The sequence below is a fragment of the Cottoperca gobio genome, chromosome 8 (genome assembly GCF_900634415.1).
Source record: "Cottoperca gobio chromosome 8, fCotGob3.1, whole genome shotgun sequence".
In the NCBI taxonomy this organism is placed as follows: domain Eukaryota; kingdom Metazoa; phylum Chordata; class Actinopteri; order Perciformes; family Bovichtidae; genus Cottoperca; species Cottoperca gobio.
The window spans coordinates 18,114,385-18,141,168 of NC_041362.1; the positions used below are offsets into that span (position 1 = coordinate 18,114,385).

Below are 26,784 nucleotides of genomic sequence, written 5' to 3' on the forward strand. Positions count from 1 at the left end.
GTTCAAAGCCATCCGTACTAGCCACGCCCCTCGCTTTATACTTCCTTTTCCCCAATTGGCTACAATCGGAGTCCGGTGTAATTTCTGTCCAATGAGCATCCTCACTTTTCAGATCGTGGGCGTTTCCGTGTCCACTCCTCCTGCCGACACCGGGAGCTAGCGTGTGCAGCAGCCGTCCATTAGCAGTAACGCCACCACGGTAAGTAAGGAAAATAACTAATTTCCACCCTTAACACAGACGGGATTAGGTGTTGGTCAACGCCAAGAAAACCAACGAAGCGTGTTACTGTATTCTAAGGTGTTTGTTTAAACGCGCTTCCGAAAGCGATACCTTTGGCTTTGTTCGGCTAAGCTATCCTGCTACATGCTAACTGTGGCTGAGCATTCAATGGGGTCTCGACCATTTTGGTGTCTGATAGGCAACAGACTAATATCCAAACACAATTTCACATTACGTGTTTGTACTGCTATTTAGTCATTCAGTTGACAAACACAATATGTAGTTGATGTTTTTTGTGGTTCAGTGAGCTTGTCGTCACGTCGCAGCTTTAATCGATAGGTGATCTGGTTTGTGTGGGGGTTGATAGCTAGCTGCCGTCGCCAGTCAGGCTCTGCACTGAGTTAAAATGGCGTCTGTTTTTAAATTCCCTGATGGAGCTGCGGGTTCTGGGTCCAATAACTGCTGCGCTCCTTCTTCACAACGCACTCTTCCTCCTGTAGTAAAACATGTGCGGCAATGCAGGTTTAACAAGTGCAACATTAGCTTGTAAGTCGTGTGCCACACGTCAGTAACTTGTTGACACTAAAATAGGGGCAATGTTTAAGCACGTTACAGTTTCACCTCATTTGCTTAAATTGGAAACTAAATCATCCCTGTAATGCTGTAAATTATCCCAAAACGAGTTTGCATGTGAGCACTGTCGGTGTGTCACGATAAATAAATGTCCTGCCTGCACACTTCACCACATGTATCCCACTATAGCACCATGATGGTGATAACCTAGTGGTCTGGTGGTACGCCTTCCAAACCAGAAGGTTGTGAGTTCAATACCAGTGCTGCCACCATTGTACCCCTGAGCAGGGAGTCCCTGTAAGTCTCTCTGGATAGCGTCTGCTAAATTACCTTTAATGTAATGAGCACATCATCTCATTGTTGTCACACTCGTCATTTGGATCATCCGTGAACTACGCTTGACCTCTACTCAAAGAGCAATCAATACCTTCTATCAGCACTGCCCATTTAGAAAACCACACCTATTTTATGATCTAGGTCATCGTCGCCTCCTAGACTAAGGTTTCTCAATTCGGTTTTTATTGTGCTATTTCATGCTGAATTACTTATTTCCAAGACATTTATGAGCACTCCTCTGGTAAACAAACAATTTCAAGTGTTTTTGTTTTTTGCATGATCCTGTGGAGAAACCCAGTTTTACGATCAGTCGATTAATTCAACTAATCCTTTTGTACACAAAATCGATGTTAGTTGACCAATAATTTCTTTAGTCAAGGACAGCCCTATTAAAATCCTGTCCCTGCCTGCTGGAAATGTCTGCGCCTTGCGCACATGAAGTAGCGTGTTTTTGAGTGTGATCATTACTATGAACTGCATTTCATCCTGGGAAAGTAAGACATTTAATCCCGAGGCACCAACATTTCTCTTTAGTTGCTACAGTTGTTACCAACTTTATTTTACTGATAGATAAGAGAGAAACTCCTTCAGTGCAATGTGTTTTACCCTGTTCAGTGTTATTGTGCTCAGGAATACTTCTTCTGTCAACAGAAATGTATTTGACAATGTGCCATCCATCTATTCTTAGTGGCTCAATGTTTTTCCCTCTGACATTTGAGTAACTCCCTATAAAGTTATGTTAAAACGTGTGCATGTTTCCCCCCTTGTACAGACGGACTGCAACATTGTCATTGCTGCCGTGAAGACATTTCTCAGCTCGGTCATTCACTGGATATAGGAGTCACCACGGCATCTGGAACAACAATGGTAATGACTCTATTTCAGTCTTTATTTAATCTAAAGTTACGCATCGCTGTATCATTTGTTTTTATCTCTTGCAATAGGCAGGCAGCCAAAGCACAGGACGCACTGGCCTTTTCGTAATGAAATATTACTCCTAATGTGAGGAATAAATGTGTCTCGTCTAATTTAAGTCACACGACTGGTGCCAGCGCTCACTCCAGTCTGCCCGAGGCTTTACGAACACATGCTGCAGCTTCCACATCACCGCTCCCTCTAAATTGGCTCTGGCTGCCTGTGCAGCACTCTGCTTGTGTAATCACTGGTGCTAGAAGCTTGGCCTACACATGAGACCGTGTTACGCAATAAAAATTTGGATTCAGATTTATGGTTCACCTGGGCTCTGTGTGTGTGTGTGTGTGTGTGTGTGTGTGTGTAACCTGCACAATCAAGTATTATACATCTTATTTTCAGGAGCAACTAGGCTATCAGAATATGTATCTTACAGGGATGCCACATTAATGTATAAATGGTTATATGACCATAAAGAAAAAACTAAACAGAAATTGAAACTCACTTAAATGTATTCGAACCAAACAAAGGACAATAAGTTCCCAAACTTTGGGCTTCAGAACATTTTCTCAAGTCTTGGGAACCATGGAGGGGGAAACATTCTAACTAACGCACGTCAAAAACAATGTCATATTTTACACATAACATTCCTGTCGTGCTCTCATCTGTTTTCTACAAGAAGTTAAAGTAGATCCGGTCTGCTACGAGACAGACACTCTGTTCACAGTTCAAATATTTTGTTTATTTCTGTAGATAATTTTGAGATGGAATAATTGTTTGGAATAACTTCTTTACACCTTGATAAAATCCTAAAAGTCACACTGGCTCACTACGTCCTGGGAACAAGCCTTGCAGTAATGTAGTGTGCATAACCTACACACTCAGAAGACTTTGCATCATGGGACGCATATTTAGCTAACGACAACTAAATCTGTCGACACAGATAAATGATCATGGAAGACGCCCATAGGCAGATATATAAGCTTTATGAAGTCTCTAAACGCACTGTTGTTCCAAGGAAAAGGGTGCAGCCACGGTTCACCCTATATAAGAAAGTCATGGCGCTGATGCAAAAGAGGCAGAGAGGGAGTCACTAGCCCGCACATATATTTTGGAAGTGGTAGAGAGGGTATTTTATCAACCTCCAAGGGAGACGAGTACAAAGTGAGACCAAATAAGGTTCTTTTTTAATCTTGATAAATGCATTTTCCATGTTGGCCAAGAGCCTGTCCCATTAAACAGGATTAATGAAGTTAGTTGAATAATTGTTCTGAATAAAACCTGGAACATTTTCAAGCTGCTCTGTTTTATTTTGTCCAGTTATTCCGGTCCAATTTAGTAATCCTGCTTTTGTGAGACGGGTCTCTCTGTATAATCTCTCTCTAAATATAATGTTCTGTTCATGCATTATCAAAAGTAGATGTCACAGTCTTGCTGTGCACTATAACCAAGTAAATAACTTCCTTCCTGGAAGTGTCTTCCTACAATAAATGAGTCTTTGCTAACCCAGTCACAGCGTGAACCTCCTTTATTAATGCTCTGGTGTCTTCTCACCCGTAGCCTCCTCCAATGCGCCACCGGTCCATGCGCGTCTTCATGAACGATGACCGCCATGTCATGGCCAAACACTCTGTCATCTACCCGACGCAGGAGGAACTGGAGAGTGTACAGAACATGGTATCCCACACAGAACGGGCCCTCAAGGCTGTCTCTGACTGGCTGGATAAGCAGGAGAAGGGAACGTCCAAGTCCTGACTCTGATAGCGCGGACACCGATAAGGAAAGGTGAGGAGACGTCGGGGATTTCATTCCTCATGTTCAGTTAGTAAGAAATGCTTCAATTCCTCTTTAACCACGGTTCACTTTTTTTCTGCCACATATCTGCCCGTGTAGGAAATAAAATAAAAAATGTCGGAGGCAACTTTGTCCCCACTGTCTAACAGATTGGTGTAGCAGCAACATTATGTGCGGGAGCCTGTACAGCGAAGCCGCTTGTTATTGTGGAATGAGCCCTTGGGGTTCATTCCACAATAATGATCCGCTTATTACACGGCTACTTACTTAATTAAATAATAATTTAATTAATTCATGCAAAAAATAGACCTATTACATGCGAGTTAAGCCATCCCACGTGATGCTACTCAGCCAATCAAATCTGTGCATTCCAATCGGCAAACACTGAGACTCTGAATACAAACAGATGAGAGGCGAGTGACAGACTGAAAGAGGAGTTAGCATACAGGGAGAGAAGACGAAGAAAGGGAGAGAAACACAGACGAAGAGGCGAGTGAGCGGCAGACAGGGAGAGAAAAAATAACTACTCATGGCGCTCTCCAAGAAGAGAAAAGTCAACAGAGCTTTCAACCCAGAATGGACTCATTCATGTTCATCCTTCCCACTGGAGCACAACACCAGCGTCTCATATGCTCAGAGACCGTGGTGCTCAGAGCCCAATATGTTTTTGATTTGTGACAAAATAAAGCAAATAGTCCACCTGTCAGCATCATCAGCCACAGAGAACAGTTTAACCCAGGATGTGCTAGTCGGGGTTAAACTGTTCAATTGTTAAAATGTGTTGAGACTGATTTATTCTAACATTGGTTGAGAGTTAAATCAAGATGTGAAACAGTTAAAGAAAAAGGGAAACTCAAGCTGCTGCTACACTTTATTCTATTCTTCTAAGATTAAGCACTTTATTTTAAGATGCACAATTTTTCAAAAGCTATTTTATTTTCTCAATTGTATTTTTAAATGAGAAGACCATTATACATATCTACAGTAATATATATATATATATATATATATATATATATATATATATATATATATATATATATATATATATATATATATATATATATATATATATATATATATATATATATATATATATCTATCTATCTATCTATATCTGTATAGTTCAATGTTAAGTGACAATAAATATTGTCTAAATGTTTTTAATGGTACTTTCTTTATTAGATTTGACAGTCAGTTGTTGATGACGTGCAGACGTTGATACAGCTACTAGGCTACTTCAATATATATCACACTAATTCATAAAGTTAGACGTTATGATGCTCCGGACCTTTGCTCGTGGAAATTTTCTCTAACTGGACCTCTTAGAATTTTAGTTGAATACCCCTGCTGTAGACTGTTAAATATAAAACATTTAAACCTGGAGTTTAACATTTCTTTCCATTCTGAGCTTTCTTGGGTCATTTTTGTCCTTTGCCTGCTTCTTATTTCTGACACTCATATCTTCTGTGTCTTTTCGATAGTGAGCACAGAGATCAGGCCACCCGCTCTCTGCGTGGCGTAATGAGGGTGGGCCTGGTTGCCAAAGGTCTGCTGCTGAAGGGGGACCTGGACCTGGAGCTGGTGCTCCTCTGTAAGGAGAAGCCGACCACCAATCTGCTGAAGAAAGTGTCTGAAAACCTTCTTGCGCAGCTCAAGGTGAGAACATGGCACAGCTAATTCAGTGCACTCATGATGTGATTACACTTTCATTAGTGCCCAACTGATTTTTTTTAATACAGATATTTATATTTGAGAGTATGAAAAACTATATTTTCAGACACTTCCTGTCTGGTCTAATGGCACATTCTGTTTCTATATAAGCAGGAAACCATCAGTGATGTGTGTATTTACTTCAGTAAACAATACTCGATGCAATAAAACTGTGATGGGATAATGTGCCTGCTCATTTATCTGTCTGGCTTCAACCACAGTCTCTTATATTACACCAGATCTAATATAAATATATTTCCACTCCATTGAAAGCAGTTGCAGTAATCTTGACCGTGACCACTTTTAATGGCATGACGGTGGTTGTTGCATTAATTTATGAAAAGTAAATTATTCTCTTAAATCATGTATCATGCATCTTCTTGACTTAGAGCAGTATTAATGGCCGGTTAAGCTCGAGGGTTCAAGTTCAAATATCTCATCTGAATATCAAACAACCAGTTTAATGTAAATCATTTTTACTTTGCATTGTATCGTTAAATGGTGCTGTTGACATAACATGAGTTTATTAATAAGCGATTTGTGTATGCCAATTTTGGTCTTGGGAACCATGAAGGGAATTTTCCACAATTGTTACTACAACAGGTTATAGGCACAACAATTAATACATTTTAATTGAGTCTTCTAATAAAGAGTCTTAAACACTTTGCACGCTCACAGGTGATCACAGAAGACAAGTATGTGGTGACCCAGCACATCTGTGAGGCCAGCATTGTCATCAAGAACACCAAGGAGCCCCCTCTCACCCTCACCATTCACCTGACCTCCCCTTTGGTTCGTGAGGAGATCGAGAGGGCCGCTACTGGAGGTAAGCTCCGACCCGAGGGCCTCAGTGTTTTTTAGCGCCGTCCCTCCTCCAACAGGGAGGCCAGGCTGACAACCAGGCTAGATAGATATTGTTTATTGGGCCTTCAATGGAGCGACGGGACAAGAATGCACTGTCATATAATGAAGCTGCTATGTTTATAGCTCTCTAGACTCTCAAAGTTCCATGTAATGTAATTGTACATTTTTGATGGCCCAATATACAGTATAGGGCAGGTAGTTTACTGACTGCTGAAGACATGGCTTTCTCTTCCCCCTTTTTTAATGATGAAGGTCACCAAAGAAATGAAGGCTTACTGAGAATTTAACCAAAAAGAGAGACCACTTTGTTTGCATGTGTTTTATCATTGATGATGAACGGTTTGCATTGCAGCAAAAATGAGTAGCAAAACGTGGTGAAACTGTCCTTGGACGTTAGACCCAACAGTGAGCTTTTGACTGTCTCTGATGTTCATTAGCAGGGAAGGCTCGGGGTTACAGATGATGTCAAGGGACACTTGGATTCTGCATGTATGTTCAACCAACCAAAATCCTGAGGATCGGCCCCAGTAGTTGGGCAGCGATTGACAAAGGAATCATGAAATGTTTATATAATATAATCGACGAAGCTTTCCAATAGTTGACTTTCTTTTTGAGAGCACCCAACAGTAGTGAGCATCTCAGTTTTAGCAGGTGTTGAACCTTGACCTGATCTGTAGCCCCATGCTCACAGTGATGCCCAGTTTGGGTCTCCTTTTTATTTTATTCATTTTCAAGCCATCAGTTTTGCTGCAGTGTGGACTTGTTTTGATACCCACTTTTTGTGCATCTGATAACTTCTGCCTGTGGTTCCAATTCTGATTCTCTCTGTCAAGCCTTCTAGTTTGTCAATTTTTAGGGACGCTGGACCTTTGACCAACTGGCCGCTCTCTGTCTCGGAAGGGGCAAAGTGCAGTGTACCCAGTATATGGGCAAAGGGGAGGGGCTCTACCTCCTGTTAAGGGCAGAAAAGAAAAGCAGACCTTTTTTAATTAAGCACTAAGTTAAAGTAACAATGGAGAGACAACCTCCCATTTTATACAACCAATTAGCACCTAATAATAAATGCACTTTTATTATGACGGGGATTTTTACTTTTTAAATGAGCACAACCCACTTCACAAGACTGTCGTTCTTGTGGGTTTTAAGTCTAATCATTGTTTGCAAAACTCTATTTACTGGGAGGTTGAGAGTGTTTGGTGGTTCTGCAATGGAGGGGTCCCCCTCCCCTTCCCCCTCCTGCCTGTGGTCTGGGAAAGCTGCCTGTGTTCCCCCTGGCCGGCTGACAGAACTCCCCTTGGTCAAACTGTACCTTGTCTTCTTATTCCACCTGCCAATAGAATCGCATTCAGTCAACGATCCCCCGGAAGTTCTGGACAGGCAGAAATGCCTAACTGCCTTGGCGTCTCTCCGCCACGCTAAGTGGTTCCAGGTTTGGATCTTGTCTTTATTTGTCTCTAAAACAGAAGTAGTTTTGAGTTTGGTTTTATGCTGTTTGTTCTTTTGTCTTTTTATTTGGGCGTTCCATGTGTTTTTTTCTTTATTTACTCTTTTGAAGTGTACTTCCTGTAGTAATACTTGACGATCTGAATGCTTGTTTCTTAGGAAACCTTTGTCATTACACTGTTGTAGAGTTGCTTTGCTCACTTAACAGGTTCTACTGCGGTGCCCGTTTTAATTTTTTAAGAAGTTCAATGCTGCTTTTTAGTCCCTGAGTTCCTTAGTCTCCCTCACAGCTGCTTAACTCAATCAGCAGAAACAAATGTGGGACTAATGCACCATGTATCCAGGTGCAATATTTCTATAATGTTGGTGTGAGTGAGTTGTTGTTTTCACATTTATGCAAGCTCCTTGTAGTTTTGGAGAGAAATGTTTTTGTTGTAGTGAACCATGTTGATAATAACTCATTATAGTACTGTGGCGTGTCATCTTTGGCTTTCACACGATAACAATCATCTCTGCAGCTTTTGTAGAGTATGTAGTCTCAACTTTTCCTGCTCTCTGGCTTTTCTGTCACTCTGTGCCACAAATCAACAGGAATATTGCACCTCGAGTAGTTTTCTTTTTTTCTACCGTCACTGACTTAACCACCCCCACTTTCAATGACGGCACACGTAAGCACTCCCTTTTGTAAATAGTTCTCCTGCTTCTCACGTTAAAGCTGGTTTTGACCTTTTTGAGGTGGCTTTGTTTACACTTTGAACACAAACAAATGTCATATCTGATAACCACACCATCAACCACGTTGGCTATATTGACTTACAGCCATGAATGTGAATGATCATGAGAAGGGATGTGAACAAAGTGATCAAACATTTTTCTATTATCCAATATTTCCATAATGACAAAGCTAAGCTGTAGTCTGTGTGGCTTCATTTCTATTTACTTTGATTTATTTGGACTTTTATGTTGCTTTATGCCTCACATATTCTTCCGCTTTGACTAAGGCTACTTGTCCTCCTCATGCCCCCCCCCCCCCCCCTGCTTGTGTCCCCAGGCCAGAGCTAACGGGCTGCGCTCCTGCGTCATCGTCATCCGGACCCTAAGGGACCTCTGCGCTCGCGTCCCCACATGGGCCCCGCTTCGTGGCTGGGTGAGTGAAAGCCTCCGGTCTACAGCCTTAATTTACCAAAGCGAGGCTTCTGAGAACTGTTGAATATGTAGGAGGTCGGGCTGCACAATGTTTGGCCGCCCACAATTAAATAAACACAATCGACTGCGTTATTGACGTTTTTAAAAACTCATACAAAACTTGCAGCTTATTTAAATCCAGTGCTTCCTAACAGCAAGCCGGCAATCGGGATGTTTTGGTATAACTCTTAAGGAGCTGTCATCCCGCTGCGAGTGCTCCCTGCAGCGGAAACACTTCCCTGAATGTTGTGGCTGCAGTCCACAGTAGACGAGTAAAGACTTGTCAAATGAAAATGTACTGACTTCAGGTGAAGAAGAACCTTATTTTGATGCAAACATTTAAAATCGGCAGGAATGCACAACGTGGAAGTAAAAGCCGTGCTTTTTATTTTAAATGTGAAAGTGCAATTAAAATATTTTGCCCCTAAAAACAATGAATAATCGTGATCTCAATATCTATCAAATGATCCTGATTATCATTTTGACCATAACCATGCAGCCCGAGTAGAAAGTATTTTATTTTTCTAAGGCTGAGATGGCTGCTCAAAACCCCAAAGCTCTTTCCTTTTGATAAAGCTTTGTCCGCCTGGATACAAAAAAAAAAGACGTCACCATCACAGGTGTTAAATACTCAGAGATCCTATTTAAGGCAGTGACCCAAAGTCTCTGTTACTGCCCGAACTTAAAATAGCATCCTCATATCCTCAATGGTCTCCCTCTCTCTCTCCTGCTTTGCAGCCACTGGAGTTGATCTGTGAAAAAGCCATCGGCACAGGGAACCGGCCCATGGGGGCAGGAGAAGCTCTGCGGAGAGTTTTAGAGTGTCTGGCTTCAGGAATCCTCATGTCTGGTATGTATGCATGTTATTTAACTGAGCTTTAAATTGCACTTTTCATTTTGAGAGCCATTCAGTCATTGCCTTGTGTTGTAGAAGGTGCTGGAATTTCCGATCCATGTGAGAAAGAGCCCACAGATGCTATCGGTCACTTGGACCACCAGCAGAGAGAAGACATCACAGCGAGTGCACAAGTGAGTGAGAGAATTCTGTGTGTGCTTATTCCCATGTTAGTGGATGTGTAATTCACACTACTTCTTGTATCTTCAGCATGCCTTAAGGCTGTCAGCTTTCGGACAGCTTCACAAAGTGCTTGGAATGGATCCCCTTCCCTCAAAGATGCCCAAGAAACCTCGTAGTGAGACTCCTATTGATTACACAGGTAAACCACGCCAGCGTACAGTAGAGACTGTTGGTTATTTCATTTATGGGATCTTTCTTTATAGATGCAATGACATAAGCTTCCTTGCACGTTCGTATGTTATAACTTTTGTGTGTGTGCAGTGCAAATCCCACCCAGTACGGCGTACGCCCCACCAATGAAGAGGCCCATTGAGGAAGAGGAGGGAATCGATGACAAGAGTCCAAATAAGAAGAAGAAAAAGCTGCAGAAGAAATGTCAGTGCTCTTTAAGCTCCTGTATTTGTTAAACGCAGGTTATCAATCATTCCTGCATCGAAAGCAACCTGATAATGTGCATGATCAAAACAAGTTTTGATCATGCATCAATCATTGTAAATGTAAACCTTTTTTTATGGTTTTGGTATTTTGAAAATGTCATCTCTTCAGAACTTATTGACTCTGGATGAGATGTGTTTCTTACTGTATGTCCTGCTGTTGCAGCTCCAGAGGAGAAGGCCGAGCCTCCCCAGGCTATGAACGCTCTGATGAGGCTAAATCAGCTGAAGCCTGGTCTCCAGTACAAACTGGTTTCTCAGACCGGCCCAGTTCATGTCCCAGTCTTCACTATGGCTGTAGAAGTGGATGGCAAGACCTTTGAGGCTTCTGGTCCATCCAAACGCACTGCCAAGCTGCACGTAGCTGTAAAGGTGAGCACAGCAAACTTCTTAAAGAAGAAAAAAATAAAACATTTTGATAACTCATCATACCGTTTTATATTTGGCATTTCTTTGAGTTTTAATTTATTTTTTAAACTACAATGAATGTGTGGACAATTGCAGGTCCTCCAGGACATGGGCCTGCCCACAGGAGTGGAACTGAAGACTGCTGAGATGATAAAATCGGAGGAGGCGGTCGTAGCTGTCACTGTGGAAGAATTGAAGCCAGTCATAGCGCCCATTGAAACGACCACCACTGCCACAGGAGCAGCCAATGCAGACATCAGTGATGCTGTAGAGGTACACCATTTGTGTGCATGAAGATGGGCTTTTTTTGGGGGTGGGGGGGTTGCACATTTTTTACTGACCATGTCTCTAAACTGTCAGACTGCTCGCCAACAGGGACCAATACTGACTAAACATGGCAAAAACCCCGTGATGGAGCTGAACGAGAAGCGCCGCGGCCTGAAGTACGAGCTCATCTCGGAGACCGGCGGCAGCCACGACAAACGCTTTGTCATGGAGGTGGAGATCGACGGTCAGAAGTTTCAGGGGACAGGATCCAATAAGAAGGTGGCCAAGGCTTACGCTGCACTGGCTGCACTGGAGCGACTCTTCCCTGAGGGCTCTATGGTCGAGGCCCCGAAGAAGAAGAAAGGACCACCCATGGTAAGCACCCAGTAAAAGTAATAAGATATCATTTATTGTGACATCATATTAAGAAGGTGTGTATCATGTGATACGGTAGGTAATTGAAGTAGTGGGGAGTAAATGATAACTATACAACCAGAGACGTGCACTCAGTGGAGTCCAGACCTCCGCAGGCGTCTCCCTCCGATAGCGAAAACGGGAATTCAAAAAATATCAGTTGAGATCAATAAATGTGGAATGTATAATAAAAAAAACTATGCAAAGCAAAAGAATAAAAGTTCCTTTTCTTTATGACAAGTTTCAATAATCACTTCAGTGTTAAGGGTTTAATTTTGTGATCATTATTTAATGTGACATGGTTAAATGTTGGTCCTCAGGGAGAGGAGATGGCTGTTCAGTGATAAAGTACAAACCAAATATTTGTTTCCTCTTTAGCACACTCAAGGCTTCGGCATGATGGGAGCCGGAGACTCTGCGCCGTCCAGGGGCCGAGGGAGAGGAGGGCGAGGTCGTGGAAGGGGCAGGAGCTTCAATAATGGAGGAGGCTATGGCCAAGGAGGTAAAAGGCACTTTTACTTTAGCAGACATACTCTGCTGTATGTACCGGTGACAAGTTAGTAAGTAGTATTGAGAATATTGACAGGGTGTCAAATCAGCATATTAAATGTGTTTCATCCCGCCAGGTGGCTTCGGAACATATGGTTACGGGAACAATGCTAACTCCGGATACAGTGAGTATTCAGTTATAATCCTGGTTGTCTTGGCTGCAGTTAGGTTTTTATTTACCAGGTAAAACAATAAGAGTTGTTGTATCCTGGGGCAGGATGGTGCATCTGACCAGGACTGTGGAAAAACAACTTTTACCTGTGTTTATATCAACTCAACTAGGAAATGTGGACAATTATAGAAAACATTTTCACTCCAGCAAACAAGACCATATATTGATAAACGTGTGGGGATGTTCCCAGTTCAATGATTTTACATTTCTCTGCTTTAAGCCACAGGATTGAATCTGTTCTTTTGACAAGCCCCCTCTTATGAGAAGCCCTTTTCTTCCCTCTGGCAGCCTGTTCTGAGGACTGACCTACCTGAGCGTGACAGGAGCAGAGAAATCTAAAAAAAATAAAAATAAAAAAAAACTCAGTTTAAACGCAATCTGACCAAATGAATCATTCAACTGCCTCCTTTACGGCAGATAAAAAAACCAAAACAGATAAACAAATCTAATTTTGATATTTTTCCCCCCTTCTCTGCCCTGTCTCACTCTTTAGGTGACTTTGTCTCAGACTGCTATGGCTACCACGAGTTTGCGACATAGATCTTCCCCAGTCTTAGAAAGTCAAAAACAGTCCTGTAGAGAGCATAAACAAATGGACAAAAGTAGTGTTCCAGCAGCATCATGAACTCCCTTCACCATCAAGTCCGCAACCCTGGGATTAAAGTGACAACAACCCCCTCCGCCCTGTTTTGCCAATCCACTTGTCATGTCCTGACACCTTGGGGAGACGATCTGACACTGCATGCATGTAGCCATAAGTCACCTTCTGTGGATGTACCTGAGCGGCCGGACCTCCCCAAACCGCAGGGCTGAGTAATTGTTGATGGCCTCCATGCGTCGGCCCGGGGACGGGGCTTTTGTGTCTTTTTATTTGGATCATGATTAAGTGAAGGCCTGTGGGAGCTGGACAACAAACTGCCTTTTGGATTATTGTCAAGACTGCAACAGTCTGGTCTCTCTCTGTCTACTTACTGTTTACTTAGATGAGGATACTGAGATAATCTTAACATTTTTTTTTTTAATTCTGTTTTGCTTTTGAAAAATGTCCACATTGTTTTATATATAATCTGCTGTTTCTGTGTTCTATCAGCAACACTGTTGTCATGGCTACACTGAATGCATGATGGTCTTACTTTGGGCAGTGTTTGGTAGTTGCAGTATCCCCTCTGTAACTGTTGGGCATTGATGAACTGAGGCTGTTGGCACGAAGTTTGCACACACAGACTGTTGCTGATTTTAGGAAATCTGATGAATGTTTGAGAAGGGAAGACTTCTTGCTCCAGCTGTTTTTTTTTATTTTATATGTTTTGTTTTTTTAAATAAATGTGACGTCACCATTACCATTACTGTGTTACTCCCAGGGTCTGATTTAAATTTCTGATTGCATGACAATGATGTGTTGCACAGCCTATCTTACAATGTATCAAGTTGTGCCCATTTTAAGATTGTGCCATGCTGTTATTTCCCAGATTACTACAACAATGGTGGCACAAATGGAGGAGCCGGGGCCTCAAGCAGCCCATCCGGAGGCCCTCCAGCATGCACAGCGCCAGGATCCTCTCAGAGCTCCTATGGTTCATACTACCATAATGATGGAGCCTACACTGCCCCTTCTGCTCCGAAACTCCTCAAAAAGAAACCCCCCATGCACAAGGCAGGGAATATAATATTTCCAGGTCCACCATGCGCGAACATTGGATCTGCAGACGGGTACCAGCAGTCCAGCAGCCCCCCAGGGCTGGGCTCCTATAACCCGTATGGCCAGGGCTATGGGCAGGTAAAGAAGAGTTTCAACCTGAACCAGGGAGGGGCAGGTGGATACCCGTACAGCACTGCTTATCCAAGCCAGGTGACGGGGGGTGCTGGAGGTAGCCAGGACTACAGTTATGAAGGTGAGTTAAGGTGTGATTAGGTTCCTTGACAAAAATGTCCTTGTAAATTTGTGACTTTAATCTCAGAGAATTTCTGAGTTGTTTCTCACAAATGTACGATTTTAATAATCTCAGAACATTCAAAGTTTCTTTCTCGTAAATGTACCACTTCAATCTCAGAGATTATCCGTGCTTTCTTCTTTTTAAATGTACAACTTTCATCTAGGATTTTTTTCTCTCAAAAATATTAGCTCCAGCTGACTCAGTAATATTGTTTTATTTATTTTTTACCTACCCTGGCCGTTGTAGTTTTGAAACCCTGTTTTATAAAGAATTAGATTTTTACATTTCTTGTATTAAATGTTTTGGCATTCTGTCGCTGCTACATGACAAATATTCTCAGTTTTTTGTTAAAATGCATTTCCCGTTGGAACAGGAGATTTTCCTCTGGTATTACACAAAACCAATGTATCATTAAAACAAACTTTTAAAACCTTTCATGCTAATATGTTATAACAATTTTACATTGCGCTGAAATGAGAACTCAAGAAAAGACTCTTCACTTCACTACAGCCACCATGACTTGAGATGTGTTCACTTCTCTTGTTACAACAGATCACAAAGTGGCCCAAAAAAATATTTATTGCCGTTTTAAATTCTATAACATAGAATAAAGAAACTTTTTTTTTTATTTAAATATTAAATTATATAAAACTTATGTTGGAACATAGTTTCACTAACTATCGCACACTTTCCTTGTAGGTTTCAACAACCAGTCGAATTACAACTCACCGGGATGTGGCGGTGGTGGTGGAGGAGGAGGAGGAGGAGGAGGTGGTGGTGGTGGTGGTGGTATTGGTATTGGAGGAGGCGGCGGCGGTGGCAACAACAACAATAACAACCAGGGCTTTGGCACCAACAACTCTCAGTACCACAACCCAGTGGGCTACGGCAGGGGAGACTGCAGCATGAATTACCAGTACAGATAAACTCTATCACTCGGTCTGTGAATCATCGGCACTAAGCACCCTGCATCAGTGTCTCGAGCCTTCTCCAAAGAAAGTGATTGACGGCTTGCCTGTGCTCTCGGCCTTTTCCATGTTTGCTTCTAATGTGCTTTTGGATTTATATGTAGCACATGTGGGCACAAATTGAGTTGTCTGGACTCTGTAAGTGTCAGAGCAGAGTTGCGGCTAAATTTAGTGGTCTGTTTCGGTGGTCTGGTCAGTGCTTAGTCTTGTGTTTTTTAGTTCTTTTATTTTATTTTTATTTATGCTACCAGTCCTCATCACTAAATGGGAAGGCTGATTCTCGCTCACTAACTCTGACTTGATTTCCCTTCTTATGAAGAGTTGTGTGGCGACAGCCTTTTTTTCTTCTTTTTTCTTCTTCCAGTAACATCTTGTGGTTTTAAACTACGAAGGTTGTTGTATTTTTTGTAATGATTGAATAGACCCGACTAGCTTGTTTTCTGCATTGCTTGTAATTTCGGCTTATTTTGTAATTTACCTAATGTGATGTAGTTATTTTAATAAATGGTTTTGGAGGTTACTGGAAAACACCCTTACATTCTGATGTTAAATCCACATTTCTGCTCAATGTAGCTTTATCATTGGGTGAGATTTGGTCCTGTTAATGTATAACAAAGTGTGTTTGTATTAATAAATGATTTTTATTTTGAATGGAATTCTTTTATTAGAGTTTTGACTTAACATACTTGTACAATTGATACCATTTATAGAAAGTGGGAAATGCATCACCTATTAATGACCTGCTTAAGTAGTCATTATTTGACTATTAAGGGCTCAACAGTGAGATTTCTTTTCACAAAACTTTCATTCTAAGTAATGGCCAATAATTGATCTTTAAAGCATGGGTAAAGTTTTTTTATTTTTTTTTAAAGCATTAATTAATTTCATTACAAAGAATAAAACATTTTTACAGTTAAAATAGGGAGGAGCAATAACAAATACAAGTCATTGCATTTTTATTTATACATAAATGATCAATGTACTCGTCATTTCATATTTCACTGTATATTTGCATTTATGAATAAAATATTTTTCAAATTTAATCGAAAGATCCGAAATGTACAGGTGAAAACTGAAATTATTATATTCTAAAGATACTAAAGTACATTTCCAATCTAAAACTAAAAGGGTACTACAGTATTTACGGTACTCCTCCTTTAGGCGTGACGCTACTCCAGTACATTCGGTCTTTGGGAACGTGCCGTCACATCCGGTCTCTTTTGAGCTTCCCAGGGCACCAGCATGGCGGACACCGGTGTGGTGGAGACGCTCCTACGGCGGATTGAGAAGGTGGACGATGGTGTGGACAGCCTTGAAGCGGCGAGCAGCCTCGGGGTGGACCACCAGGTCCTCGTCGGAGCCGTGAAGAGTCTGCAGGCTCTCGGTGATGTGAGTTTCCCGGGCTGAGTAGCAGCGGAAGTCAGACTGCCACCGTCAACATTGTTTTATTGTGACTGATGCAACATAAGAGGACTGTCAGTCAGCGCGGTTTGGACAGACCGCTTTAGTAAACTCAGCTCTGTGTGACATACAGTAAAGTACATCACGGTCCATTTGGCTAGTTAGGTTGAATAGTTGCTGTAAAAGTGTCACTCAAATGATCTGACACATGTTTGTTCCCCGCTGTCCAGTTAATCTCAGCCGAGCTGCGCTCCTCCAAGCACTGGGAGCTGTCGGCTGAGGGCACGGAGATAGCCGAGCAGGGCAGCCATGAAGCCCGGGTCTTCAGCGCCATCCCGCCGGAGGGTCTGGCACAGAGTGAGCTCATGGTACGTGGACTGGTCAAGTCGACCACAGTGGGAGTTACACATCACCTGCAGGGCTGAACCCGGTGGGGGACATCCAGCCTGATTTAGGTTCAGATGTATACACAAAGAGGAAAGACAACTTCTAGTCCTAAGTATTTAGCAGACCTCTTATGTAGCCTAATGAGGAATGGCAGCATTAATACAATGTCTATGCTCTTGGAAATCCTGCACTTAAGGGATGTTTCCTGAACTCTATCAAAAGAGAATAATTGATGACCTGCTGCAATTTCTACAGTCAATTAATCAATTGTCAGATGATTAATCGGCAACTATTTTGATAATCAAATAATTGTTTTAGACAGCAATGAGTTGTTTCTAGCTTCTTAAATGTGAGGATTCTTTTTCATAGTATCAGTGGCGGGCCGTGCATTTCACACCTAGGCCTTCAGTGATGTCCTACACAGTCCTACCTGAATTATTCCACCTCTTAATACCATCATTATGACGCCATGGCTCTAGAAACTATACATTTAGACAGAAACGCAGTATAACCGGGCGTTGCATCACCCTAACAACAGAGTTATATTAATATTTACGAAACATTTAGTTGTAAATAGCAGGCATTCCCAGCAGTACAATGTGCAGTGCCTCTCGGAGGCTGTGAGCCGGGGGCACCGCTCGTAGTTAGTGATTTGAAAGTGGCGGACAAACCCGGCGAAGGTCGTCCTCTTCTCACGATGTCTATCTTGTCTTGAAAATGGCGTTGTAATTATATCTGCGACCAAATTGATCTCTTCTCCTCCTTCAGCCATAGTGGGTTGAAAAAAAACAGCTTGTAGAAATCTACACAAATTAGCTCGTTCAAAGTTTGCTAGCTCTGCATAGCTCTGCCTCTCAATAGTGCGTATCCAATCAAAAGACGTGCACGTGCTGAGGTTATCGTACGCCTGCTAGCTGGCCCCGGTGTCCCCAACTCGACATCTGATTGGTTAACGACACAGTTTTGTCTCCGTTCACTTTAAGCTACAGGCGCCCGCACTGTTGATTCTGAAGGCCTCAGGGCAGATCTCTTGGACCCTGGCAACACATCATGGCTGAAATATGATTGGATAAAAGCTCTAACATAAAGGCCAGACCTCCAAATCTCCATCTGAGGCTGGAAGCAGCGCAACCAAGAGGAAAGCTATGAAATGAAGAGAATAGACTATGGGGAATAATTGAATACATATTTGTGGGAAAAATATATCAAAATGAAATGTATATTCTGATGATGTTTAGGCCAGCAGAGAAGGCCTTGCTGGCCCTGACGGCCCACCACTGCATAGTATACTAAATATATTTGGATTTGGGAACGTTGGTCAGACAAAACAAGACATTTGAAGAATTCACCTCAATCTGTGGGAAATTATAACAGGACTTTTTTGCTGTTTTCTGGCATTTTATAGGCAAAAAGGATTAATCAGAATAAATAATCTGCAGATTATTTGATAATGAAAATAATTTTAAATGGCAGCCCTGATTATATGTCCACTTTGCTCCAGATTAATCTTACCCTCCTATGATTCATCAGAAAGTACAAGACTAGCATGGATTTATGACACTGGAGAAGAAACATTAAAGGCAAAGTGGAAACATATGTTTACAGTCACAAGTTTAACTATTTATACCAGGTTCAAATTTTTACAATACGAGAGTTTAATGTGAGTCTATCACTCCACTCCAACTTTGAAAAGATGTGGACATGTTACATTACAGTTCATTTAGCTGACGCTTTTGTCCAAAGCAAAAAGTGCAAACAATCATGAGGATACAACTCCGAACAGCAAGATTCTTGCAAGTACATCAGCTTCAAATAGGTGAAATCCTTTAAATGCAGAACAAAAGCTTCAAATAAGACAAATAAAAGTGCAACATACAGAAACAATAGAATACAAATTCAACCATTAGCTACAAATAAACCAAATCAATGTAAGTGCTACACACAAAGAACATAGTATTTTTTTTATTTTGTCATTTTACTTGTATAAACATTGTAATTGTTGTCAGTGTTTTATTTTCTCAGTGATATTGTTGTACCTCTGTGTCTGTCCCCGAGCAGAAACTGTCCTTTGGGAAGATCGGCTTCAGCAAGGCCATGTCCAACAAGTGGATCAGAGTGGACAAGACACACGAGGGCGGCCCGAGGATATTCAAGGCTGTAAGTTTATATCTACTCTGATGTCGTGGCCTTTTATGATCGGTAGTCCCCATTTTGAACAAAGGCGTGTATGTGTGGTTGTGTGTCGGTCCCCAGGTGGAGAGCATAGAGGACCAGGTCAGAGAGAAGCTGCTTTTTGTACAGAAAGGCAACACTGCTCAGCTGGAAGAGAAGGAGAAAAATGAGCTGAAGAAGAGGAAACTGCTCTCTGAAGTGTAAGTCCTCCACACCTTTATACACAAGTGGTGAGTGTGCACCTTCACGTCTGCCAGTATGTGGCAGTAGAAGGTTTGTTGTGGCTCAGTGGCTGCGTTCCACATCTCAGCATGAGGTTGGGATCATGTTGGAAACAGCAATTAAACTAACAACAGTGTGTTGGTGGGAACAGAGAAGTGATTGTAAGTCGTTTGATACGTCCATACGGGATTACTTCTTGTCCTCTGCGAGCGCTGTGGCTCACCATCAATTCATCAGACGCTTTGTGAATTTACATTGTAACCCTTCCAGTTATATTTATACTCAATCAGTAAAATAGTTTTTGTTGTTGAGAGAAGCAGATACACTGGGACAATGCAGAGAGTAAGATGATCAACTGGATAGTTAGTGTTGCTCAAGACGGGATTTAGTGAGATACTGAAATATTAATACATTTTAATAGTTCAACAGGTTTGAAACTGTCCTTTTGTGCGTCTTTCCCCCCGTTCACTAACCAGGGAGATGTCCACATTAAGGCTCAGGGCAGAGCCATAGTGATAAACCTGACGTAACACTTCGTCCCAATAGTCAAAAGCTCCTCAGAGACCTCAGCTTGTCATTTTAGAGTGAATGTGAAAGTAGAAAGATGTAGATGATGTTATGATGTGTTTGTGGCGCTCAGGGGAAGCTATAGTCTTTGTCATTAAAGACGAAACCATTAGTTCATTAATCGATTAGTAGGTCGTCACATAACGAATCGGCAACTAATTTGATAATCGAGTAATCCTTTCAGTCACGCAAAACCTGTGAGTTCAGCTTCTCAAATGTGAGGACGTTTGTTGTTAATAACAAACGTTTGTTTTAGATTGTTGGTCAGACTAAACAAACGATGGAAACAAAGGAAGATTGGGATATTTTTATATCGGATTGGACCGTTTGGCGGGCCGGTTTTGGTGCACGGTCCGCATGTTTGACACCCCTGTCTTTAGAGTATAATTTAATTTGGCAGAGTATCTGTGTGCATTTCAAATGTATTTATAAAGCCTAATATCACAAATGACACATTTGTCTCAGGGGGCTTCACAGACTGTACAGCAGACGACCCCCTCTGTCCTCAGACCCTCGCACCGCACAAGGAAAAACTCCCCAAAAGAAACCTCAGAGAGAGACTAAGGAAGACATCCCTCTCCCAGGACGGACAGACGTCGTGTGTTGAGAACATAGTGACAGAAATGATGATGTGATTGTATATGGAAAAAGATGGATCCAGGAGGATGGGTGCCTCTTACTCAGAAAGCAATCTCTTATACAGATGTTCTAACCTCGTGTAACTAAGCGTCCTTCTCCTGAGAGGAAATATTGACCACTGAGAATAAACCAAATCCGGTTAAAGTTTGTGATACATTAGGAAGGACAACGGGCTTATTGCACTTCAATACAAACTCTTCTCTGCAGTTGAGTCATTTGTCTTTCTGGTCCCTCACAGGCGATCACTTCTAATATTAAGCCACCCACATTATCTTAAGTGTCTTTATGGTTGATTTGTATTTCTGTGTTCAGGACGGTGAAGTCGTACTGGATCACTAAGGGCAGCTCCTTCAGCACCACCATCACCAAACAGGAGACGGAGCTCACTCCGGAGATGATCGCCAAGTGAGTCCAGTTGACATTTATTTAGTCTGATGACGTTTTCTGGAAAATGTGTCCCGTCTGCCCTCCTCTGTGTGTCAGTGACAGTGTGCAGGGCCTCAGACAGGGACACAGAGAAACCTCAGCCCATAACAGGGGACAAGTCCAAAGATGTGGACTTTGTCCTAAAGGCCGGGCAGGACAAAATGATTGCGACCAAAAAACTGAATCGAATGATTTATTTCGACACACAAGGCTGATTTCCTGGAAAATGTTAATTATCTCTGAAATTCTGTTATTTAAATTCAAGTTTCTTAATGTTCTCGGGACTGTTGAACATTATCTTTCTCTCTTTTTTAGATGCTTTTAATTGCTAATATTCTTTTCATTGACAAAGCTGGCCTTATTTTCCATTATATATTGGCATCCAATGATGTCACTATGTATGTTAATTAAACTTTTGGGCAACCTGAAATGTTTCTGAAATAAAGGAATTAAGGAGACATCCATAATGGACTTGTTTATAATAGAATCTTGTAGTATTTGAGGCATTAAAATGTTTGCAGAATGAGATTTTTTACATGAAATCATATCATAGAGGGGATTTAGCTAAAAGCAGCTTCCAGATGTTCGTTCTTCCCCTGCCCAAATATTTCCAATGAAAGCTGCTTGCACTTCTCTGTTATGTATTGTTACGTAATACAGTCAGGGATGCTGTAGTTCATTAAAGCGACAGTCCGTCCGGGCTCTTCTTCACTCTTGCGCGTGCTGTGTTGCAGTGGCAGCTGGAAAGAGAAGGACTTTAAGCCCTACAACTTCGAGGCCATGGGCGTGGCCCCCGACTGTGGCCACCTGCACCCACTGATGAAGGTGCGAACACAGTTCAGGCAGATCTTCCTGGAGATGGGGTGAGTAAATTATCACAGTGGGGGGGGGGGGAACAAAAACATTTCACACACCCATAAAAACAGACCAAATGTTCTTCCTGTAGCTTCACGGAGATGCCGACAAACAACTTCATCGAGAGCTCTTTCTGGAACTTTGACTGCCTGTTCCAGCCCCAGCAGCACCCGGCCAGAGACCAGCACGACACCTTCTTCCTGTCTGGTGAGGCCGCGAGCGAGCGAGTGTGTGTCGTACATGTCTTGCTCGGAGTCCTGTCGCACTGAGCTGTAACCAAGTCACTTTTGGTGATCATTGACTCTAAACTTTATGTTCCAGACCCAGCACTCGCCCATGAGTTCCCGCAGGACTACCTGGAGAGAGTGAAGAAGGTGCACTCAGAGGGGGGCTTTGGCTCGCAAGGGTGAGACATCATCACAAGTCAAATGAATCAGCTTTCAACAAAGCCTGTGACTAGATCATCTGATATCCGGCTGTGTTTAGGTACAAATATGACTGGAAGATAGAGGAGGCTCAGAAGAACATCCTCCGCACTCACACTACAGCAGTCAGCGCACGCATGCTGTATAAACTGGCACAGGTGAGTTGCACATGTCGTACACACACTTGTTCAAATGTTGAGGAACTAACGGTGGATAAACCAGAGCCACTGCTGTTGCGACAATAACTATCCGAGGCTGGTAACCCTTCCTCGCATACACGGCTTGGCAAGTTCCCAAACTGCAATAAGACGACCCAGTCAGTGTTTGTGGACTACCTCGCTCAGAAAACATTCAACAAGCCGCTCAGATTTGGCTCCTCTTCCCATGTCACATGCAGGCTCGTTAGAAAACACCGGATCCCCATCTGAGTATCGGGGGGGCTTAAAGAGACAGGAGCGTTTGAGACACATGTGAATACAGGAATATTCAGACAGTATGAGAAAAATAAAATAAAGCATGTAAACATGATCTTATAGAAACACAAAATACAAATATGAACCTGAAAATGAGCGTCATATGTCCCCTTTAAAAGACAACATCCACCCCAGCAGCAGCCCGTTCACCCGGCTGCTGTAGAGTAAGAGATGCAGAAGTAAATCCCTGCAGCCATGTTCAAAGTCGTATTAAAAGCCTTCCTATAAGAGTGGAGGCTGTTACAGAAGCAGACTCCTTTGGACTGAGACATCATTCACATGGGTGTACTTTTGACCATGTACACCAGTGTATGTACTGCACATGTGTTGTTAGTAACCAGGAATCTCTTCTTCCCCCCCCCCCCCCAGGAGAAGTTCACCCCCGTCAAGTATTTCTCCATCGACCGGGTGTTCAGGAACGAGACTTTAGACGCCACCCATCTGGCCGAGTTCCACCAGATAGAGGGCGTGGTGGCCGACTACGGACTCACTCTGGGAGACCTCATGGGCATCCTGCATCAGTTCTTCACTAAACTAGGTCAGCAGGGCCAAAGCTACGTGTGAAGAACGCAGATGATGGGCCTTATAAGTGTTGTCAGTGTTGCCGCACACTAGATTAGTTTACCAGAGGCACGAAACACCGATGGTGAAAATGTGCAGTGTTTTATTTCTGACCTCACAAATCTGACCTTTTCTTGGTTCTTTTCTAGGAATTACCAAACTACGCTTCAAGCCGGCCTACAACCCTTACACGGAGCCCAGCATGGAAATCTTCAGCTACCACGAAGGTAAAGTGCAAACCCTCGAGATGATCTACTCCCACTGACGCTCTTTGTTTAACTGGCTGCACACTACAGAACATACATAATGTATAATCTTTGATCTACTTTTTTATGCGGTAGCTACAGAATGAATGAAATAACTGTACGGGTGGCATGCCCAATGTTTATTTTAATAAAACATGTTTTCTGCTCTACAAAGACAAACGGCAGTAACTACTTCAAACATAGTAGATGGACAGAAGGAGATCTAGCCCAACAGAACTACATGTAATCCCTATAAACTATGGACTCTGTCATCAATATATATTTATTTTCTCCAACACAAGTTGCATGCACAAGAGAGCTGGAACATATTTCAGTTATTTGGTGTGTTTGAATAATCAACCTAAAGAAGAGCCAAGATGCAGATATTACAACTGTTTTGTGGTTTTTGTAGTTCACTGTGTGTATTTGGTGTCCGTGCGTACAGGACTAAAAAAGTGGGTGGAAGTGGGAAACTCGGGCGTGTTCAGACCGGAGATGCTGCTGCCCATGGGTCTCCCTGAGGACGTGTCCGTCATCGCCTGGGGACTGTCTCTGGAAAGGTGAAAACACTAACCTGAACATGAAATACTCAGAGAATACAAACTGACATTTTATTTTACAGCAGTGCAAACTACTTTGTTAATCTCTTTCCATTTACGGATTAAAGGTGTGTGACTGAGTCGGTCTATAGACGTCATCAGGCCTCTCTCACACTGAGCTCACATCTGACCCACATTTTAGATTTTTAGTTTTATTGTCCCAAGAGGATTATCCCTCTTTAGAAATTATTTTAAGGTACTGTAGCCTTAGATCCCAGTGCTCTTAAGGCTTCTGAGTCGTGTGATCCAAACGCCTGCAAAACTCCGTCGTTTCACTCACTTTTGCAGCCAGCCTCAAGTGGTCATTCAAGGAACTGCAGTTTTGCCACATCCTTGTTTCAGCACCGGAGGTTGTCGCCTGGGTCTAACAGAAATTCGCTCCACGTGAAAAACAACCCCTATTGCCTGTAAACGATATATAATAAATTAAAATATATTTACATGATCACAATAACATTCTAACATTGACAAGACGTATAAATGTTTTAGATATATATTCACCAGGCATTTTGTTTTACTTTACTTCCACAAAACTCCCAAGTTTTGTTCTCAGTTTTCTTTTTTTAAGTAAACCTCACCATAGAGGTCATTGATGTGGTCACATTACTGAATACTTTGGGTTTAAATGTAGTTATATTTGAGTTTTAACTGACTGTCATAGCTGATGGCTGTAAAGCAAGTGAGCTGGATTTATAATCCTCCTTTTTCCTCCCAACGCTGTGTTGTTTTGGAATAGACGCACAAACACTTTGCCCTCAGTTCTGGCTGCATTCTGCTCCACAACAACTTCTGCTCACTCAGCGTTCTCCTCTGACCCCGCAGGCCCACCATGATTAAATACGGCATCAACAACATCAGAGAGCTGGTGGGACACAAGGTGAACCTGCAGATGGTCTACGACGGCCCCATATGTCGACTGGAGTCCTGAGGTCCACCCAACCTTCATCTTCTCCCTCACCTTCACCCTGGGACACCTCCTTTCTACTAAATATGTTTCTCACTCTACTTATTCTTGCTAGGCCGAGGTTGGCTGGTAAAACCAGTTGGTCTGAAAGCGACTGTAGCAAAAAATAAGAGGGTCTGCTTCTCTCCTTACACCTCTTCAGACAGAGCACAGGAGCACAGGAGCTGCCTCTGGATGAACTCAGTACCCTGTCTTTACATCACCCTGGCCTAGTTACTACACAAAATGAAATGCTGTACAGGAAAACTTTTGGACTGTGGCAAATGTTCAATAAAAAGCTTTTTTTCCAGGTGCCAATACAACCTGACTTGTGTTTGTCGTAAACATGACTCATTATAACCTAAGGTTTTATCTGACACTGATATTGATAAATTAAGATTTTAATGCATTAATAGCCCTAAAATGCCAAATCTTCAAACTCCTAACTTGCTCCTGAAAACCTCATAATTGTACCGGTGCCGACTCAGTGTTTTTTAAATCTTGTTTGAGCTTGGTGAAAAGCAAATGTCTGCGATGATAGATGGATAGTTTGCTCAATTTTCTTTCACAGATTATACTAATATCTGTTCGCATAATTAATATTGTTCTATAGCTTTTTCCAGGCAGACATGTTGACCCAGGTGCGTTTAATAAAGTTAATGATGTATTCCACTTCATGGAGGTCCTGGTCTTGTCCATGCGACTGGAAGATCTCACTGAGACACTTGAGATCAGACTTCGGTAATGTTACCTGTTCAAACACTGTTCAGTATGATGAGGACAAATGCCACAACACTTGTTACAACCAGAGGAAGTATAATCGCTAAGTCGGGAAACATTTCTTTGTTTTGAATTATTTAGTAAGTAATAGTTTAACTTGAAAATATAATTTTATTATTAGTGAAATATTTGATGCAACCACATTTTAGATTAAAGCATGTTTCTAGTTCTATCAACAAAACTCAATTCAATAATATGATGGGACTTATATATTTAGATTATCTTTAAGCTACTTTATATCTAAGATGTTAAACTTTTGAACCTCAAAACCAGTCAGATCAAAGGTACATTTGTATATCCTGTTGGGCTGTAGAGGTAATCCGCTGCGGCTGTTTGTAATTTAAAGTGGATTACGTTGGACCTGTGAAGACGTTTCTAAGATTGCGTGGCACCTTAAAATAAAGATATGTTAAAAAAAATACTTTAGTTGTATTTGATTTGCTGTAATGACTAATTTTAACGAAACGTACCAATCTCATCTTAAAACACGTTAAATATAGTTTATCTCATATCCAATGAAAGCACTCGGTGAAGCTTTGCTTTTAATGTCCCTGCTCCAGACGCAGATTCAGACAGGTCAGTGATTCATTTAACCCACTAAGCTCTTGCTGCGACAACTGACCACATGACATTGCTTAGACAAGAGTTGTAAATGAAACGTTTTATTGGATCTTTTTTACTTCACTTTTGTTCTTCCCAACAGTGTGGGCAAAACATACTGAATGCAAGTAGAACGCTGACAGTTTTAGATTTTGAATAATTTATGATTTCAAACGTTATTTATTAAGAACATGTTGTCTAAGAATAAAAGCTGCTGTGCGCTGG

General features: G+C 42.0%; 2 protein-coding genes across 2 annotated transcripts; both read left to right on the forward strand.

Moving 5' to 3' along the window:
* The first annotated feature begins 80 nt into the window (after positions 1 to 80).
* On the forward strand, positions 81 to 15,920 carry LOC115012043 (interleukin enhancer-binding factor 3 homolog). The gene is given in 19 exon segments (XM_029437460.1): positions 81 to 199; positions 1,902 to 1,996; positions 3,602 to 3,793; positions 3,795 to 3,826; positions 5,320 to 5,494; positions 6,227 to 6,374; positions 7,750 to 7,841; positions 8,907 to 9,002; positions 9,779 to 9,890; positions 9,972 to 10,069; positions 10,146 to 10,257; positions 10,380 to 10,493; positions 10,719 to 10,924; positions 11,057 to 11,233; positions 11,321 to 11,602; positions 12,020 to 12,143; positions 12,268 to 12,315; positions 13,832 to 14,254; positions 14,996 to 15,920. Coding segments are annotated over 18 exon segments (2,661 nt in total). The 5' UTR covers positions 81 to 199; positions 1,902 to 1,993; the 3' UTR covers positions 15,223 to 15,920.
* A 525-nt stretch (positions 15,921 to 16,445) lies between these two features.
* On the forward strand, positions 16,446 to 25,502 carry farsa (phenylalanyl-tRNA synthetase subunit alpha). Its single transcript, XM_029438598.1, has 13 exons — positions 16,446 to 16,653; positions 16,896 to 17,033; positions 19,111 to 19,209; positions 19,306 to 19,424; positions 20,965 to 21,057; positions 21,813 to 21,941; positions 22,025 to 22,140; positions 22,255 to 22,339; positions 22,420 to 22,516; positions 23,201 to 23,369; positions 23,542 to 23,619; positions 24,083 to 24,197; positions 25,059 to 25,502. Exons 1-13 carry the CDS (start codon positions 16,507 to 16,509, stop codon positions 25,162 to 25,164), a joined length of 1,491 nt encoding a protein of 496 aa, XP_029294458.1. The 5' UTR covers positions 16,446 to 16,506; the 3' UTR covers positions 25,165 to 25,502.
* The last annotated feature ends 1,282 nt before the right edge of the window (positions 25,503 to 26,784 follow it).

What these genes read in the sequence shown, in the direction of transcription:
- farsa (XM_029438598.1), top strand. Translation starts at nt 16,507, where the DNA reads ATGGCGGACACCGGTGTGGTGGAGACGCTCCTACGGCGGATTGAGAAG. An exon ending in TGGCACAGAGTGAGCTCATG is followed by an intron (nt 17,034 to 19,110) that starts GTACGTGGACTG and finishes GTCCCCGAGCAG; the next exon opens with AAACTGTCCTTTGGGAAGAT. An exon ending in GGGGGCTTTGGCTCGCAAGG is followed by an intron (nt 22,340 to 22,419) that starts GTGAGACATCAT and finishes GGCTGTGTTTAG; the next exon opens with GTACAAATATGACTGGAAGA.